General features: G+C 43.8%; 1 protein-coding gene across 1 annotated transcript in view; it reads right to left on the bottom strand.

Moving 5' to 3' along the window:
- Positions 1 to 16,560, bottom strand: part of PIK3CA (phosphatidylinositol-4,5-bisphosphate 3-kinase catalytic subunit alpha) — a 40,632-nt gene extending 24,072 nt beyond the window's left edge. The window contains exons 1-5 of the mRNA XM_060242542.1: positions 16,275 to 16,560; positions 11,888 to 12,302; positions 4,137 to 4,346; positions 3,086 to 3,336; positions 1,220 to 1,465 (exon numbers count right to left, since the gene is read on the bottom strand). Coding sequence (XP_060098525.1) covers positions 1,220 to 1,465; positions 3,086 to 3,336; positions 4,137 to 4,346; positions 11,888 to 12,239 — 1,059 coding nt within the window. The 5' untranslated portion in view covers positions 12,240 to 12,302; positions 16,275 to 16,560. The remainder of the gene's footprint in view (positions 1 to 1,219; positions 1,466 to 3,085; positions 3,337 to 4,136; positions 4,347 to 11,887; positions 12,303 to 16,274) is intronic.
- Positions 16,561 to 18,886: the final 2,326 nt, after the last annotated feature.

Here is an 18,886-nt window from a genome sequence, read left to right as displayed (position 1 = left end):
AGTCTACAAATGAAATATGAGGGTCAGCAGAAGTATCCAAGCTCATGACGGAACTGCCGTTCCATCGGTTTAAACCCGCAGGGGGAAAAAAGTCCCATTTACATTTGCAGGCCATTCCATTTGAGAACTAAGAGTGAACAAACAATGCTTTTAAAATATGGACAGGACATAGAATGAAATAATTTCATATGAATGTACTGTAAAAATCCATCTACTAGCAGCCCAATCTCAGCCACTGAAAGCTGGCCAACGGATTCCATGGAACTTCTGCAATGTGGTCAGACGTTCCTATGGAGGCTTTCTGAAGTCTGACCGCATTGAAGAAAGCCAATTTAAAGACGAACAATGTTTATATCAGTCCCTGCCCCACCAGTTAAAGCTCACTTCATCAGATGCATGAAGTGCTGAGAAAGGTAACTCTGTAACTGAAAAACAGCCACTCAAAGGCAAGCTCAAGGCTGTGAACTGGGATGATTGGGAAAGGACAGATCTTAATGACACGTGTGCCTAACTCCCAGGCCACAGAGCTTACTAACCAGTGCAGTTTGTTTTGATCACCTGTCTGCTAGTTTATCTACATTGGAGCCACAGAGTTCAAGCTCACTGGACTGGACTTTTTTGAACACTGCAGAGATACAGAACTCAGGAATTTTTAAAGAATCACTTGTTGCAAATACTGCAGGACTCAACTATTTTTTAAGAATTGCTTGTTGCAAGTATACTTCTGTGGAGCACCAGATCAGGTTCGAGGTGTTGGTTTTGACCTTTAAGGCCCTTAGCAGTCAGGGACACACATACCTTTGGGATCACCTCTCTCAGTATGCCCCCAGCAGAGCATTAGGCTCAGGAAGTAAGAACCTTCTGGTGGTCCCTGGCCCAAGAGAGATCCAGCTGTCCTCAACCAGGCCCAGGGCTTTTTCAGCCCTGGCACCTACTGGTGGAAAACTCTGCCAGAGTACATGCGTATTTTGCAGGATTTGTTACCTTTCCACAGGGCATGTAAGGCAGAGATGTTTCTCCAGGCACTTGACATGACCATATTGGAATGGACTGAATTTTTATGTATGCATTTGTATTTTACGGGAGGATTTTAACTTTATTTTATTATATGTTCTTTTCTGTTGTAAGCTGCCTTAAACCCTGCTTGCGGGGAAGAGCGGCTTAAAAAATTAGCTAATTAAAATAAATAAATATTCAAGCACACAGAGCTGGCATTTACCTTGTCAATATCTCGAATATTTACATTTACATAGGTGGCACAGAGAATTCTTATTCTGAGATTACTGTTAATAACCCAGAGAGATTTGGCTGAAGCTTCACCATTCATGTATGGTGTAGCCGTAGAGATACGCCTGGAATAAGATGGCATTGTGAAGGTATCCAATGGCAGCTGGGTGTAAAGGCTTTCCTTAGCCATCAGCATGAGGTTGGGCATTCGACCAAGCATGATACAACTTCGGATGTACTGCAAAAATAAAGGGGGGGGGGGGCAGTTATTTGCACTGAAAGCTGTTCTAGCATTCCTGCTTAACTGAAATGACTATTATACCGCTATTAACCTGTGTTATTCAGGACCAACTGGGCAGTATTTTTTTTTAATTGAAGCTTGTGTTCAAGATTTGCAGCATTCTAGAAAATGACATTCAGTGGAAATTTAGTGGTATGGTAGATGGAAAGTTTGTGGGCGGTGGAACAGAATGTTACAGGAGAAAAAAATACTAGATCATGTCCACCTGATTTCGCTATTTTCATTGTAGCAAAACTAATGTTGCTATGTTTTACAAAATGTAACTAGAAGTTAAACACCCTTCATATGAAATACTTCTTAGTCCTCCCCTCCCACAGTGTAAAAGGCACATATTTCCAAGGAAATACACATAGGATTGGGATGCAAAGTCTAGTGAAGTTAAGGAGGTTTATTTCTAAATAGGTATGCTTAGGACTACATTCTTAACGTTTTAATAAACAGGGCTTGCTTACTCCTCTCCCTACTGAAGGCAAACTGTTAGCAGACCACAACTTAACACTCACACACACTAAGAAGTGCTGCACAAAGGGGACAGAGTGCCACACAAACTGATCACTCTGTCCAGCTCTGGATCCTGGCCCCACTTAATGCTGGATGGCTCTGTCAAGCTCCACCCTGCTTTCCTTACACCAGCGGTTCCCAGCCTTGTTTCGTTATGGTGATCCCCAAGTCCAAATTCACTCTGTATGGTGACCCATCCAAGGCTGGCCCAATGTTTTCTGGAGCCCTAAGCAAACTATGACCTTAGCATCCATCTAGTTCAGCATTCCATCTTCTACAATGGCTGATGAAATGATTTTGAGAAACCAACAAACATCACACAAAGGGTGCAACTGCCCCCACTATGAATCCTAAGCAAGTGGCATTCCGACATACACAGCCTTTCAGTATGGAGATTACATTCCAGGCTTTGATCACCCTCTCCTTCTCCATTACACCCTCTAATCCCCTGTAATATTCTAAGAAACTCACGCTAGTAACCACCAGGAAACGTTTTACTTATCAACAGGTATATGCAGTGAAGAAGAAAAAAAAATCAACTAATCATGTATGACATGGAACATACTGTTTCCAGGATCAGATCTTGGTTTCCAAAATGCAAAAGAGGGCAATGAAAAGGGGGCAGGGGTAGCCATTAAGGAGGGCTGGCCTGCAACCCACTTGCAGGAGCTTCATGACTGACAGATTGGCAACGCTACAAAAGCTACACTACAATAGCTACACTATAAAGCTATTACATGCACACCTCCACCGATCCCTCAACAGTGACGGAAGCCTGATCAGTCTAAATGTGAAAGAAGTACAAATGCATTATCTCTTGGCCAGGTAAGTTAAAAAAAAACACAGTAAAAGAAACACCACACGCTTTCATTTTCCCATAAAGCCCGAAGAAACCATTAACAAAGTAAGATTGGATTTATTGCTTCATCTTCTAAACTCTGACTTCTCTCCATTTAATTTCTCATACAAATATCTTCCTTCAAATCTCTGAATTGCTCATAATATACAATTCTGACAGGCTGCATTAAATTCCAACATGTACAAGATACTACTCACCTTATACTGACTCAGGGGATGTTTTTCTAGCAAGTATTCATCACAACCACACACTTTTAATATATACTTTCCCTGATACTCCAAAACGCATAGCTTTAGCTGCTCCGATGACAGTAGCATACTCCGTGTTTTTTTCCTGATTGCTTCGGCGATTACTTGCTCTGGCACATAGTCATGATTGATTTTTAAAGTGTATTTCTGCTTGTCATTATTGGGAGAAACTATTACCCAGATGACCACTATTATTTGCCCTGGAATGGAATGAAACTAAGTCAGATTTTATTGGACTACTTGAAGACACGCTTTTCATGCTGACACAGGCACAGGGTTCTGTTTTGTAACAACCACCAATAAAATACTACAGAAAAAAACACCCAGACCTTCTTTCAGGGTGACAGATTTAGTGTGATGAAAATTAAACCGGTGCCCAATTCATAGTGCCCCCTCCTTCATGCCACAGATACTTTATCAAACTATACCCCCAGAAAAAAAAAGATAAAAAGAGGAAGCTGTATGCCTGAATGCTTTCCCCATCCCAACAAGCACCTCTTGAAATAAATTAAAATGAAGAGCACCAAAGCAGCATTCTGTGTTCTGTCCTCCTTATGCATCTTTAGGACTGGCAAAAAACCCCAGGTGAACCCACAATTTCCGCGATCAAACTATGACTGAGATTGTGAGCAAAGGGTTGGGATGCTGCAGAGCCCGGGACTGACCTCGTACTCTATGGCATTATTTCCCAGTATCTGCTTCTTTGGAGCACCCGACAATGCTTCATTAGTAATTTATTAAGCAATCCCTAGCAATGATACAATCTCCCCTGAATAAAGCCTTGTAATGCTTCTCAAACAGGAAAAGGTGAGTGCATCAAGCAAGGGGCATTCTTAATAAATCAAAACAAAAACTTATATTTATACTGAGAAGATTATTCTGACTGAAGTGTGCCCTTCAAAGCTGGGGGCACTATTAATTTCACTGCTGAAGCAGTTTCCGATTCATCGAACACAATTTGGCAAATGCACTGAACTGCAACATCCAATGCTTCTTTTACCTTTATCTAATTTATTGTATATATGCTTGGGCAATTCAGGCGATGATTCTATGTTGGGGGGACAGACATATAGCGCTCTGCTATGGGGTGCGTTAGCATCTCGAAGATCGACAGCTTCTTTACAGACATTCAGAATGTTTCTTCTGAATTCCTGAACTTCCGGATCTTTAACCAAGTCAAATTCACAGACAGGCATGCCAATAGCAAAACCTAAAAAGAAAGCAAACATCTGATAAGCATCATGCAAGGCATATATTTAGTATTTTTACTACTAGACTGAATGCTGTTGGCCAATAGTGAGATTTGTAAAGGTTCATCTATATCCTGCCTTTCTCTCCAATGGTGAACAAAGCAGCCGACGACATTCTCTTCTCCATTTTAGCCTCATAACAACCTTGTGAAGTAGATTTGGCTGAAAGTGTGTGACTGGCCCAAGGTCTCACAGCACATTTTCATGGCACAGTGGGGTATTCAAACCTGGTCTCCCAGATCCTAAACTATTACACTGGATCACTAGAAACTAGATTACATTCCTTTTAAACAAATAGGACTCAAACATTGTTCTTTTCCATAGGCAGGAAGGGGAGTTGAGGGAGCTCCTCTCCTCTGGAACAATGAAGCTAGGCTTCCTGCCACCAAAAGTGGAGGGGAGTTCCCCATACATCCAGGGAGAATAGCAATGTGGATATATGGCATGCAGACACAACGTAGTTAGTACATGGGGCTGCGGAGGGCTAGTCACAAGTAGGGTTATGCTCTAAGAATGAAGGGAAGTCTTTTGGTAATCAGAATGACTCCCTGCCTCGTCCAGTGCTAAACACTAGCGGGGACTACTTGTTACTCTTGTGCTGCCCATAAATGTTGGTAGCGGACAAGCTGCGTACAGGTCTGAGCTCTCAGCCAGCTGGGACTAGATACCAGGCTGATGAGAACGGCCCATTGGACTTACCGTGAGGGGTCCTTCTCCTCAGAGGTTCGGAGGACATCTCTGTGGGTTATTCCTACTATTCCTTCAGGGAGGCAGGAACACTTTTTTCAACTTCCTGTTGGCGCCTTCGGAATAACCCCGCCCTCAGTTGTGGGACTCCGAAAGCAGTGTCGTCTTCCCTCTAACTAGAAGGACTATAAACACAACTAACAACTCGTTTTAACATGTAAACTGTAAACTTGAACTCCGATAATACTGAAAGTAACACAGTACAAGGGAGATAGGCTATAGAAAGAAACCTAAGCGATGAAATGAATCTGGGAGTGGCGAGATGTCCTCCGAACCTCTGAGGAGAAGGACCCCTCACGGTAAGTCCAATGGGCCGTTCTCCCTCAGAGGTTGTCGGACATCTCTGTGGGACCTATCAGAGCAGTCCCCTTTAATCGGGTGGGTCTTCATCGCTGACCTCCCCCAGAACATGCAGTAATACCTTTCTCCCAAATGCTGCATCTGCTGATGCCATGGAATGGATCTTATAATGTCTTATGAATGTAGACGGAGAGGACCAAGTAGCAGCTCTACACACCTCTTCGACTGAAGCCCTATTCAGCAGTGCCGCGTTTGTGGAGGCACTCCTAAGAGAATGTGCCGTGATTCCTCCAGGTACCTGTAACCCTGATGCCCTATATGCTTCGCTGATACAGGCCTTCAGCACTGCACTGATGGATGAATTAGACATCTTGTCTCCCACTCTTGGAGGAGAGATGTTGATGAACATGGATTCAGTTTTTCTAATTGACTCAGATCGTAGAATGAAAATCTTCAAGGCCCTGCGCACATCTAACGTATGCCAGACTACCTCCTTTGGGTGTTTGGGTTCTGGACAAAAGGTGGGTAAGTAGATTTCTTGTGAGCGGTGGAACCTAGAAGCAGCCTTAGGAATGAAGGAGGGATCCGTGCGCAGAACCACCTTTTCTTTGTGGAACACGCAAAGACCCGCCTTCACTGATAAGGCCCCCAGTTCCGAGACTCGACGTGCAGACGTGATGGCTACTAAGAAGAGAGTTTTCATTCGCACCCATTTTAAGTCCACCTCTCGAAGGGGCTCAAATGGCTTCTTGGTAAGCGCTGATAAAACGGTATGGAGCCGCCAAGACGGAAAGCGATGGACTGTCGGAGGAGATTTCGATTTTGCCCCCTGCAAAAATAATTGGATGTGTGGATGTTGAGATAGCCTATACCCTCCAACGACCGGTAAGACAGTGGACAGGGCAGCTATCTGCCTTCTCAGCGTAGCTGGTTTTAACCTGGACTCCAGGCCCTCCTGTAAAAACGCTAGTATCTCCGCAATGGAAGGGGAAAGCGAAGGAACCTTTTTCCTACGACACCATCGGACAAAGGCCTTCCAGGTGGTGTTGTATATGCGAACTGTGGAGGGCCTTCTTGATGCTAGCATAGTGTCCGTCACCTCCGGAGAGTAACCTAGATTTCTGAATGTCTCCCGCTCAATCTCCACGCGGTCAGATGAAACCACCCCGGGTCGGGGTGCCACACCGGACCCTGATGAAGCATGTCGGGAGGAACTGGAAGTGACATTGGAAGGTCTATTGATAGCTCTGTCAACATTGAGAACCACGGACGCCGTGGCCAATAGGGAGCTACCATGATGATTTCCGCCTGTAGAGCTCTCACCCTCCGCAGTACTCGAGAAACTAGAGGGACCGGAGGAAACGCATACAAGAGACCTGGAGGCCATATGGCTGTCAAGGCATCTGTCTGTTCGGCTTCTGGATGGGAGAACCTTGTGAAGTACCTTGGTAGTTGCGAATTTGTGTTTGAAGCGAAAAGATCCACCTCTGGTAGACCCCAACGCTGGCATATGAGGTCGAATATGTCTGAGCTGAGGGCCCACTCGCCCTCGCAGATTTCCTGTCTGCTTAACCAATCTGCCTGTATGTTGTCCTGGCCTCTGATGTGTTCCGCCCTTAGAGAGGCCAGATGTTTTTCTGCCCATGTCAGAATTCTTGATGCTTCCCGGTGCAACTGAGAAGACCTGGAGCCCCCCTGGTTGTTCAGATACGCCTTGGCTGTGATATTGTCCGTTCTGACAAGCACATGCTTCTGGAACAATTGGGTCCTGAATGCAACCAGGGCTAGACGTATGGCTCTGATTTCTAGCAGGTTGATGGGAAGCAGACTCTCGGACTGAGACCACCTGCCTTGGACTGGCTTGTCCTGAAGAGAAGCTCCCCAGCCCCCCAGGCTGGCATCTGTGAATACCTCCAGGTATGAGGGAGGATGGAACAACTTGCCCTGGCGAAGATGAGACAAGTCCGTCCACCATCGCAAACTCCTCTTGACTGACAACGGAATTATCAGATTTATGGCCTTTCTCTCCATTATCTGAAGTTGAAATGGTCGTAGGAACAGTTGAAGAGGCCTGGAATGGAATCTGGCCCATTGAATCATGTCTATGGTCGATATCAAAAGTCCCATTAGTTTGGCAAGCAACATCAGAGGTGATGATTTGCTCTGGATGACCCTGGAAGCCAAATCCTTGATGGCCCTGGCCTTGGACAGAGGTAGAAATAGCGAATTGCAAGTGGAGTCGATCATTGCGCCTAGGTGCTCCAACCTCTGACTCGGCTGAAGTGAACTCTTTTCTTTGTTCACCAGGAATCCGTGAGACTGAAGACACTGAATGGCCAGAGTTGTCCCCCGAAGGGATTTCTCCTTGCTGTTGGATCTGACCAAGAGGTCGTCCAGATAGGGGTGAATGTGAATACCCTGCTTCCTCAGCTGGGCTATTGGGTGAATTAACATTTTGGAAAAAACTCTGGGCGCTGTTGACAGGCCAAAGGGTAAGGCCCTGTATTGGAAGTGCTGATTCAGTACCACGAACCTTAGAAAACGACGATGAGAAGGGTGGATAGGGATGTGGAGATAAGCTTCGGTCAGGTCTATGGAAGTGAGGTACTCCCCTGACAATAGAGAGTCCATAATGAATCTCAAGGTTTCCATTCTGAAGTGACGTACTTTGACATAGCGATTTAGAAACTTGAGATCCAAGATGGCCCTCCAGTCGCCATTCTTCTTGGGTATGGTGAAAAGGATGGAGTATACGCCTTTCCCCTTCTCCAACCCTGGGACTAGTTCGACTGCTCGAATGTCGATAAGATGCTGAATTGCTTTTGAGGTGATGAGACGTTTGTGCTTCTGCTTGGGGGAAGGTGATCTGACAAATCTGTCTGGTGGAATGCGGTGAAACTCTATTGAATACCCCTCTTTTACAATTTCTAAAGACCATTGGTCTGCCTGAGAGGCCTCCCAGGCTTCTGCAAAGTGGAGTAGTCGAGCTCCCACCGGTACGTGACCGTAGTCATGCCTGCTTGGACTTGCCCTCTCTGTCAGGCTTGTCCATTTTGGAGAAGTTATTACGATTGAATTTGGAGCCGAATGAGCCTCTTTTGAAGGAATTCTTTGGTGTTTCCCAATTAAACTTCTTTGATTCAGAACGATATCTGGCCAAGGAATGTTGGGTCCGAAAGGACTGAGGGCCCCTCTTTTCATTCCTCCGAATGGATTTGGGCATGGCCTTCTTTTTATCCCTAGTCTCTACTAGGATCTTGTCCAAAGCGTCCCCGAAGAGACGATCCCCTTGAAAGGGATAAGCTGCCACTGTGGATTTAGAGAGGAAGTCAGCTTGCCAAGCCCTAAGCCACAGGAGGCGTCTAGCCACAGTAGCGGAAGCCATTGTTTTAGAGGCAAAGGTCAGTATATCTAAGGTTGCGTCAGCTGTGAATGACGCTGCCTTAAGGATGCGTGAGGCGCCCTCTAACATGCGTCTGTTGTCCTCTGGTAACATCTGGAGTAACTTACGTACCCAAACAATGGACGCCCTGGAGACCAGGGAGGCCGCGGAGGACGCCTTAACTATCATGGCCACAGATTCGTACAATCTCTTCAAGGTTGCCTCAGCTTTTTTGTCCAGGGGATCTCTAAGAGAACCCTGGCCGTCCTCTGAAACCAGTCCCGAAGACTGTAGAGCTGCTACTGGGCCGTCCACAGTTGGAGCTTGTAACAACTCATTGGTATAGGCAGGCAGTGCATATAACTTCTTTACTAAGTGAGGAAACTGCTTAAGGGAAGCTGGCTTTTCCCATTCTGCTCTAACCTGCTTTTCAAAGTATTCTGGAAAAGGGAAGACTTGTTCAGAAGCTTCCCCCCTGGGCAAGAACTCAGAATTACCACTGGTTCTTGACTTAAACTTCTTAGATTTAGCTACCTTGACTTCCTCATCAATAGGGCCCTCCTCAATTTCTAAGGCTGAAAGCGTTTTGGCTAGAAGAAACTGGTAATCTTCCTGATGGAAGAAACGACTAGCCTGTTCAGGAATTTTAACCTCCTCCTGTTCCTCCTCAGAGAAACATTCCCCCTCTTCCCTGTCTTCCTGGTCAGAGTCAGATGCCATAGTCTCGAGCTCTAAGGATTGGGAAGACTGCACTGGGGCCTTTCGCGCTGCCTTAGTGGGCCAGGAGAAAGAGCGGGGAGGGTCTGCAGGAAAGGTTGATCCTTGAGGGAGAAGCCCCAGCCGGGCGCAAAAGGAGCCCATTTCCTCCTGCATAGCTCTTCTAATAAAAAGCATAGCCTCTGGATTCAGAGGGTTGCCCATTTGTACGTTACCCCCGTCCTGGAAGCCTTCGATGCGCGGTTGCAGGTAGTTCCGAGTCTCCGGAGTGCCTGCTCCTGGGGGTTGGAAGGTCTGAGAGCTACGCTCCGCACTTCCAAAATGGCCGCCGCTGCTTGCTGCCGCCCCGAGGGACGTAGCCTGGGCCTTCATTACGCGCCATTTCTTGGCGCTGGCAGCTGGCTCGTCTGCGGCCGCGTCAGGAAGGGCGCGAACAAGCCGCAAAGGCAGGTCGGCTCCTTCGACGTGAGTCGGCGCTGCTAGAAGCGCGGCGCGCGACTCTCCCTCCTCGTCCGATAGGAAACCGTCCCTACTACAGGCCATTCTAAAACGACCCAGAACAAGTTTCCTCGGTAGTCTTTGATCAGCAAAGGCAGAAGGAAAAGGAGGGATAAGTAGATATGGAAAGGAAAGGATATGGAATGGAAATTGAGAAGAAGAAACAGAGAAAAAAGGCTGAGCCTAGCCTTGTGCTGCTGCTCCCTGTAGAGGCAGGAACAAAACTGAGGGCGGGGTTATTCCGAAGGCGCCAACAGGAAGTTGAAAAAAGTGTTCCTGCCTCCCTGAAGGAATAGTAGGAATAACCCACAGAGATGTCCGACAACCTCTGAGGGAGAAGCAAGAGGTATGTTGCTTGCTTCCGTTTATCCTACAGTGTAAAAACAGGGACAGGAAGTTTATGTCTCTCTCTCACCCCCAACCTTTTAAGCTGTAAGGGGTTTGCAATCTGGCATGCATTGTTCAAATGCAGCTTCCTTTATCCCTTTACATGTTTCAGTTGTTGACTGGACTCAGGCAAATGGGCTGTATCATTAGCAAATATCCCCACAGCTTGGGTACAAGGAACCAAGACGAGATAGTCCCCTCAGCATCTTTCTGCCGAGCCATGGAAAAGGAATGTCTGTCTTGTACTGAGGAGAAATGTATGAGTTGCTATATAGTATGCTAAAAGAATAATCCCTGAAGAAGCTGTGAATGTGAAACACTTATCAGTCGGTGGAAGTGTCGGGGTGTGGCTGCTTCGGTGGCTTACAGAGGACTTTGGTAGTCTACAAAGGAATTACAATGAACGACTTGGACATTATTTTCACAAGCATTACTGAAATGGATCTTCTTCTGGGCTTATACCTGCAATTATTGAAGTTGGGCTAAGATATTGAACTGGAAAATAAGACCTAGGGGAAGGTTATTTGGCGACACAGATTTGTTCAGTGCTGTATGTGTATGAATGGTGTGCTGATTATTTGTGAATGTATGATCTGAATGTTCATGGTTTAATATATGAATTACTATAAATAGTGTGTTGATATATTTTGGATTACTGATTACTTTATTGTATGCAGAGTTATCTTTTTTTCTACTTCAGGTATATCTGTGTGTTCCTTCTTCCTTCGCTAATATGGAGTCATGACATGTGAATGGGTGGTGAAGACGGAGCATATTTATTCCTTTTTTTTTCATATACCCCATTGTTTTGTCACAAAAGCAAAATCCCAGGTGCTGTAAAACATGTGGAGTTTTCTCTTCTCTGTAGAAGGATATTGTCAATTTAGGTCCTGTCATTAAGCTAAAAACCATATCCATATCAAATACATGCCCATAATTTCAAATACTCAATAACACTATGATTTTTAGAGACCTTACATCCTGTTAAGAGCCAGTCTGGTATAGTGATTACAATGTCAGACTACGATCTGTGAGACCCAGGTATGAATCTTCATTCTGCCATGGAAGCTTGCTGGGTGACCTTAAGACCAGTCACACACATTTAGACTGACCTCACAGGATTGTGGTGAGGCTATAATGAAGGAAATGAGATAATGCAAGCCTTTTTGAGTTTCCACTGGGGAGAAAGGAGGGGTATAAGTAAATAACATTGTTAGTTCTGAAAGACACGTGATGCATATCTGTGTGCATGATTGAGAGAGTATTAAACCAATGCAAATATATCAATTATTCATTCAGGTGAAAAGTTCATTGTTAGCAAAAATATGATTGGGTATTCACAAGAGGAGACTTACTACAATGGCCAACACGATCTGACAATTTTTTTACACAATCCAAAACCTCTGAAATTCTCATTACATTCCTTCATGCTGCCCACCCATAAACATATCTAAATACAAAAATCCTCACCAATTTCACGATTCAGAATTTTCTCTTCTCTGTTGCCTACTGGTTCTATGACTTTTAGAAAAGGCTGGAAGAGCCGCAGGTCACATAATCTCCGAGTTTCATCGAAAAATTCTTCTCTTTCTGCTTCCTGGGTAACACTTACGAAAATGTAAGATGACTCGTCTTGAAGGAGCTGGTAGAGAGGGTATTTTCTAGCTTCTTTAAAAAGTTCATGTTTAATATTTAACAATGTGGCCTCACGGAGGCATTCTAAAGTCACTATCATACCGTTAGGTAGAAGACATTCCACTAGGATTCTAGGGGGCATCAAGTGGATGCCCCACAGTTCACCAGATGATGGTCTTGGAGGCATTTTGCTACTTATCTTCGCTTAAGGTTATCAAAAGCCTAAGTTTGTAGATTCCTGCAGAAAAACCTAAAAAAAGACAAAATACTTAACACTGCAGTAGTGTGGAGGAGCCTTTCACAGTTATCTCTAATTTGAACGTTTGCCCACGATAGCAGTTGTCCAACAATTTGCCCAGTTTTAATAGAAAAAAAAGTAAACAATTTAACCCTAATTTGCACTCAGCAGTCCGAGGATGCTCTGACCCGCAATCATCTCCCATAGTCAAGTTCCTAGTTCAACTACTGTTTAATAGAAAGTCAGCAATGATATTTATAACCAGCATATAAAGAATTTGATTCTACCAGCTTTTCCACTGTTGCAAGAGAGGGAGAGTGGCTCCTTCTGAATCCTGAGAAAGCTATTCATGGGATCTATACGAAGAAAACACCAAATGGGATGAAGCAACTGGAGGAAGTGGGACTGACCGCAATTTCCCTTCTACCCTCCCACATGAGCAGCAAAGCTGTTAGGATCTAGTCCACTGTTCATTGGGAAGCTACAAGTAAGCAGAAACATATTTAGGGTGATCAGGTGGAAAAAACATCTATTCAACTTAAATTTGTTCAGCATGTCTTATATAGTCCTCATAGGGTTGCCAACCTCCAGGTGGTGGCTGGAGATTGCCTGGAATTACAGCAGGCTACATAAATCACTTCTCCCAGAGAAAATAGCTGCTTTGGAAGGTAGACTCTAAGGTAATATACTATGCTGAGGTCCCTCCCTAGGCTTCTCCCAAAAAATCTCCAGGAATTTTCCATCCAAGAGCTAGCAATCCTACCTCCAAAATGTACAGACCCTGTAGCTGCAAAGCGGGGGAAGGAAAGCCATAGGGAGGAAAGATGGCAAGGGTTTAACCAAGGCCCCACCCATCACATCAGGCTGTCCTGGGTGTCAAGGGCCCAGCTTAGCAAAGCAAACAGGCAGGGGTTGCCAAGTATTCAGATGTTTTGCCAGAGTCAATAGGCAATATAGCAATGGTCTTATTGTGGTGTTTCACAACAAACACATTCTGGAATACTGTCAGAGCTACCAACAAGTAGTCAATGCCACGGAACAACTACAGCTGTTACCATTCTCTCCTCTGCATTACTCCTTCCTCAGTTGTGAAAAAAGTCACCCTGTTGACTCGACAGCAAGGTATTTGTTTCAACTATCTAACATACTTCAGGAAAGCTTGAATTCATACTTTTGCCACAGCTATAAGCAACCTTTTAAAATGAAACAAATCCCTGAGAAACTATTCAGAGAGCGGTAGCACCCTTCCATGCCCTTCATAGCTGTGCCCCTCGGCAAATTATGCATAAATAAAACCATGTTAGATTTGCATTGTCTTCATAAAAAGAAGATATCAGCCTAAGAGCCACATTCTTCCCCTTAGGTAGGAAAGTAACTGGAGTGGGATGGATTCTGATCGCAACAAAGGCCTGCAAAAGAAGGTGTTAGGGCTGTATTCTACTCTACAGCCCCCACCTTTATCTGCATTTCCATTAAAACTGAAACTGGCAGAACTCCCTAAACTGTGGTTTGTTTGGCCTTAAGGAAAGACAGTAGATGTGCCTTGCTTAAAACTCAGCTGAAAAGAGAAAAGTTTCATCTATCAAATTAAGGTAAGTTAAAATCTGAAAAGCGGGCTCTTTTCACCCTTTATTTCAAGAAGAAGGCAGATTCCCATTGTACAGCAGTTATATCCAAATAGCAGCTGCTATTTGTGCTTTTCTTCTTCAGGAAATGGCAAAGAGATTGTCTGCGCATAGAACGTGTATACTTCTATTTTGCTGACACACAGGCGCACGCCTCCAGAGCTTCAATTTTTGGAAAGTGAGAACATAAACACAGTCCTTTTGAAATACCACTGGCAACCAATGCTACTGAACAGAAGGGGTGATCAATCTGGAAAACTGAAGACAGCAGATAAAGATAGACCACTTGCTTTTGTAAGTGGCAAAGAATATAATTCTGCAAATAATTTGACGTGCAAAAGTAATCTTTTAAGGCTCTTTTAGGTGTGGCCATACCTAAAAATCTCTCATAGCTGTGGAACTACTCATTGCTCAACATTTCAGAGAAAGTACTGAAATACTGAAACAAGTAGCTAGCTAGTTTATTTCCCAAGACTATAGATCCCCTAATGGTATTGTGATAAATGTCATAGTTGGGGCAGAGTTTTAGCAATAACATTCATATTAGATACAAATACCATGAAATTACTTTAAAGTATGCCAACATTCACCAGCACAGTTCTTACATAAATATTTATTCATGTAAAAACCTAGAGTTTTTGTTCAATTCCTTTCCCATGAAGGAAAACCTAGAGTTTTTGTTCAATTCCTTTCCCATAACTGTAGTCAGTATCTAAACTAGACTGAATGCTTATTCTTAATATAATATGCCCTAAAACACCTACAATGGAAGAAAAACCCGTTAAGTCACACAGCTTCAACTTTCCTGGCAACCGTAACATATTAAAAAACAAGGAAAACAGGTGTTTTATCTAACCTATACCTGTTTTAGATAGAAAAGATTCAATTAACACTAGTACAGCTTAAATATATTTAGAATCAGTGGAGAAACCTTATGCAGAAGCAGAATATATTCATAATCAAACAGAAAAGCAGAAGTAAAATGTAATCCTTAAATGTAACATATCCCAGCAATACAAGAAACCCATGCAATCTCCAGCTCTGCTTAGTCTTTAATGTTAGAGGCTAGTAAAAAAAAATCCAGCATACAAAATTCGGAAACAGCACTTTAAACCCACCTTTTCAAATCCAAAGAAATACTGGTTTAGATCCAGCTAAAAAATGAGAAAAGGTGGCTATTTTCCCCTGTTTTTGCCTTCCCTCAGATGTCCTTTTCAACCACATATAAAATGATTCCTGCAGCTACGGAACCCTTGTAGACAAAAAGCTATGTGGGTTAGAGGACTGTGCAGCTACACTGATGGAAGGAGGAGAGAGGCCAATTTGCCCTCGTCTCTGCAGCTCCCCAGTTGCTTTCTGTCCATAAAGACCTCACAACTCTAGAAATGATCCTCCCAGGGGGCCAAAAGGGACTGCTGAGAGGAGGGGATGCAGGGAAAAGTCAGTTGTGATGGACTCTCAAGGAATAATCTAAGAGAGTCTGAGAATCTTTGAGTGACAGGCTGTTCTTTTGAGAGAATCAGCTGAAGAATTACAGTTGGGAACTGACACTTAAAGAAGAGACAGTAAAGCACTGACTGTGGACTGGGAAAGAGATTGAAGGTGTGAGTGGATCAGGGAGGATCCCCACTCAAGTCAAAAAGAAGGGAGATAGATTCTAGTAAAGATAATTATCCCTGCCCAGTTAAAAAGGGAAATAGCTTCAAGTGAAGAGGAATGATCCCTGGTCTGTGTATAAAGAAGGATTTTGGGAACCTGAATGTATTTTCCTGACTTCTAAACTTTACTTCCCAGTGAAACTCATAAACTTATACTTCAGTGTTTAAGTAGAAATGGAAAAGCCTTTCCCCTCAAAGTTTTAAGACCTTGTCGAATAGTAGAAACACTTACCTGTTGGCAACAAATTAACTGGTGTTTAAGTAACCTCAGTTTTATTATCTGCTCACGCCATACATCAGAGAGAGAGAGAGAGAGAGAGAGACTGACTGACTGGGTTTGGACAGCCTTAGACAAACAAATAAGAAGAAAACAGATAAAAGGGCTGCTCAGCAAGAAAATTCTGCATGTGCAGAAAGGAAGAGGGCAAGATAAAAGGAAAATTCTGCATGTGAGGGAGGGAAGAAGTTGAGATCATCATATCAGTATGCCATATGTTCCCACTGAAGACTGGATACAACCCATTATATTTCATAATGAAATATTTCATAATGAAATTACCTTCACTTTGTACCCTGGAGAAACATAAATCGGAGATATTTAAATTTAAGCTCTCTCTCTCTAAGGTAAATAACCTTCCATGAGGCCTTCTGCCAACCTGTAGGTATGAACAAGAACCAGAAGTGAATAAAACCCTTCTTACCTGTGACTTTTTTTGGATCATGCAGATCCAAAAGGTCCCCCTTCTTCACATGATGGTCACATTATCAAAAGTGCTCTGATTTTAACATTTTGTACAGTACAAAGATGCAACTCTTTGATATAATCCAGAAGCATTGCTAGAGTTGTTACATGAAGCGTTTTTCAGCTTTGGGAAGCCATAGTGTTTGAATCTTCATGGCAAAGGTCTAAACCTACAACCATATTCAGCATACTTGTTTTCAAGATTAGTAGATTTGGATGCAGGCCAAGTGTAAGAACAAAGGAACCAGCCTGAAGAGAGATGGAGAAAAACAGAATGTCAGGCAACAAATTCCAGAATAAAATACGCTTTCAGGGAGAAGGACCTAGAAAATAGTGCTCTAGTTTTATTCTGAGGACTATAGGGCAGCTTGTTTTATTCTCTCATGAGACTCAACAGAAGCAACTTAGAAACAAGCACCTTCAATGTACAAAACTTCAGATTGCCGACATCTAGGTTGGACTTTGAGATCTCCTGGAATTTCAGCTGACCCCTGGAGAAAACGGCTGCTTTGGGGCCTATATTACTTGGGGGCAGTATACCTAAAGGATCGCCTTATTACCCCATGGAGATCCCTCCTCTCTTCTAACTTTACCCTCCCTAGACTCCAACCATAAAATCACCAGGAATTTCCCAACCCTGGTGAAACTTCATTCCTTCATCTGCAAAAACTCCAGCCAGAGAGATTGATTTTGATTAACTGGGGTTATCATCCCATTAAAGATTAGTAACTAGCATGTAACTAATAAACTGATTGTTTAAATTTGTTTAAATTTTAGCAGTTAAGTTAGCATATCAACAAAACTCAATATAGGCACTTTACTAAGCACACAGAAGTAACAGAGATAACTTTTGAACAAACAAACTACCACTCGCTAGGCTAGGCAATTTTGATATTCTCATTCCTTATTATCGCAGTTGTGGTGGTAGAAAGCGCTGTCAACTCGCAGCTGGCTTATGGCAACCCAGCAGAGTTTTCAAGGCAAGAGCCATTCAGAGGTGGGTTGCCATTACATGACCCTGTGCAGTGACCCTGCTTTTTTGGTATTCTCCCATCCAAATATTAACCAGAGCCAGCCCTGCTTAGGTTCAGAGATCTGATGAGATTGGGCTAGCCTGGGCCATCCAGGTCAGGGCATTTTTACCACAGCATACCAGAATCAAAGTGCTCCAAAACGAACAACTATGTCCTTGAATTTAAACCTCAGTAATTAAAAGCTATTGTCACCAATCTAGCCTTAGATGGCAAGGACAACTGAAGCAGGACCACCGAAGATAACCAGAATGTTCAAGTAGGTTCTTTTGGGAATAGGCGGTCCTTTGGGTATGCTGGTCCCAAGCAATATAGGGCTTTTATACCAGAAGAATGGTACACTTGAGATTGGACAGCAAGAACACATGAAAACTGAATCAGACCCTCAGTCCATTGAAGTCAATATTGTCTTCTCAGACAGGCAGCGGCTCTCCAGGTCTCAAGCTGAGGTCTTTCATATCAGCTACGGCCTGGTCCTTTCAATGGGAGATGCCAGGGATTGAACGTGGGACCTTCTGCATGCCAAGCAGATGCTCTACCACTGAGCCATGAACTCTCTTGGAGTCCAGAGTATGTTTCTTTAGGAGTGGACGCACCATTGCCTGTTTCAAGTCAAGGGTGACTGTATTTCATGGAGGAATTTACTGTACAGATCTATGGTGCAGCCTCATTTGGAATACTGTGTATAGTTCTAGTCATCATATCTCAAAAAGGACATCATGGAACTGGAGAAACTACAGAAGTGATCAACCAAGATGGTTAGGGAGTTGGTACACCTTTCTTATGAGGAACGGCTGAAGGGTCTGGGACTTGAAGCTGATGGGAAGTAGGCTCAAGATAGACTATAAAGTACTGGGTTCAGAGACATTCAACAGCAACCATTCTTTATGAGTGATCACACAACAAGACAACATGGCGGTGCTGGGTCCCTGCTTATATGCATACACCCGGAACAACCCCCTCCCAAGTCCAGTCCAATCCTGACTGGTTAAAGTTTGCACCACAGTTCTTAATTGGTGGTCCAGTTAAGTCCCTTCCTAGTCAGGTGACCCGCGGTCTCCCGTGGTTACCCTGAGTGTGCAAGGCAATGCTGTGCTGTAAATTCAGGGACCAAAATGCAGTACACAACATAGACAACAGGAAATATTTCTTTAGACAGAAAGTGATTAAAATGTGGAATTTGCTGACAAATGGCCACAGGAATACACAGCTTTAGGAGGGGATGGTAAATTCATGGAGGATAGGTCTGCCAGTGGCTACTAGTCATGGTGACTGAAGGGAATCTCCACATTCAGAGGCAGTCAACCTCTGAATCCCAGTGCCAGGAAGCAACAGCAAAGGAAGGTCTCAGTCTCTATGCCCTGTTGTTGGCCCCACAGAGAAGCTGGCTGGTCAGTGTGAGACAGGATCCTGGACTAGTGGAACACTGGTCTGATCCAGCAGGTCTCTTATTTATTTATTATTTATTACTTTAAATTTCTATCCTGCCCTCTCTGCAAGCGGACTCAGGGCGGCTAACAACATTCATTTTTACATATTA

This window comes from Heteronotia binoei, chromosome 6, assembly GCF_032191835.1.
Source record: "Heteronotia binoei isolate CCM8104 ecotype False Entrance Well chromosome 6, APGP_CSIRO_Hbin_v1, whole genome shotgun sequence".
In the NCBI taxonomy this organism is placed as follows: domain Eukaryota; kingdom Metazoa; phylum Chordata; class Lepidosauria; order Squamata; family Gekkonidae; genus Heteronotia; species Heteronotia binoei.
The sequence above is the reverse complement of the archived record's forward strand: the minus strand, read 5'-3'. Positions and strand labels throughout refer to the sequence as shown.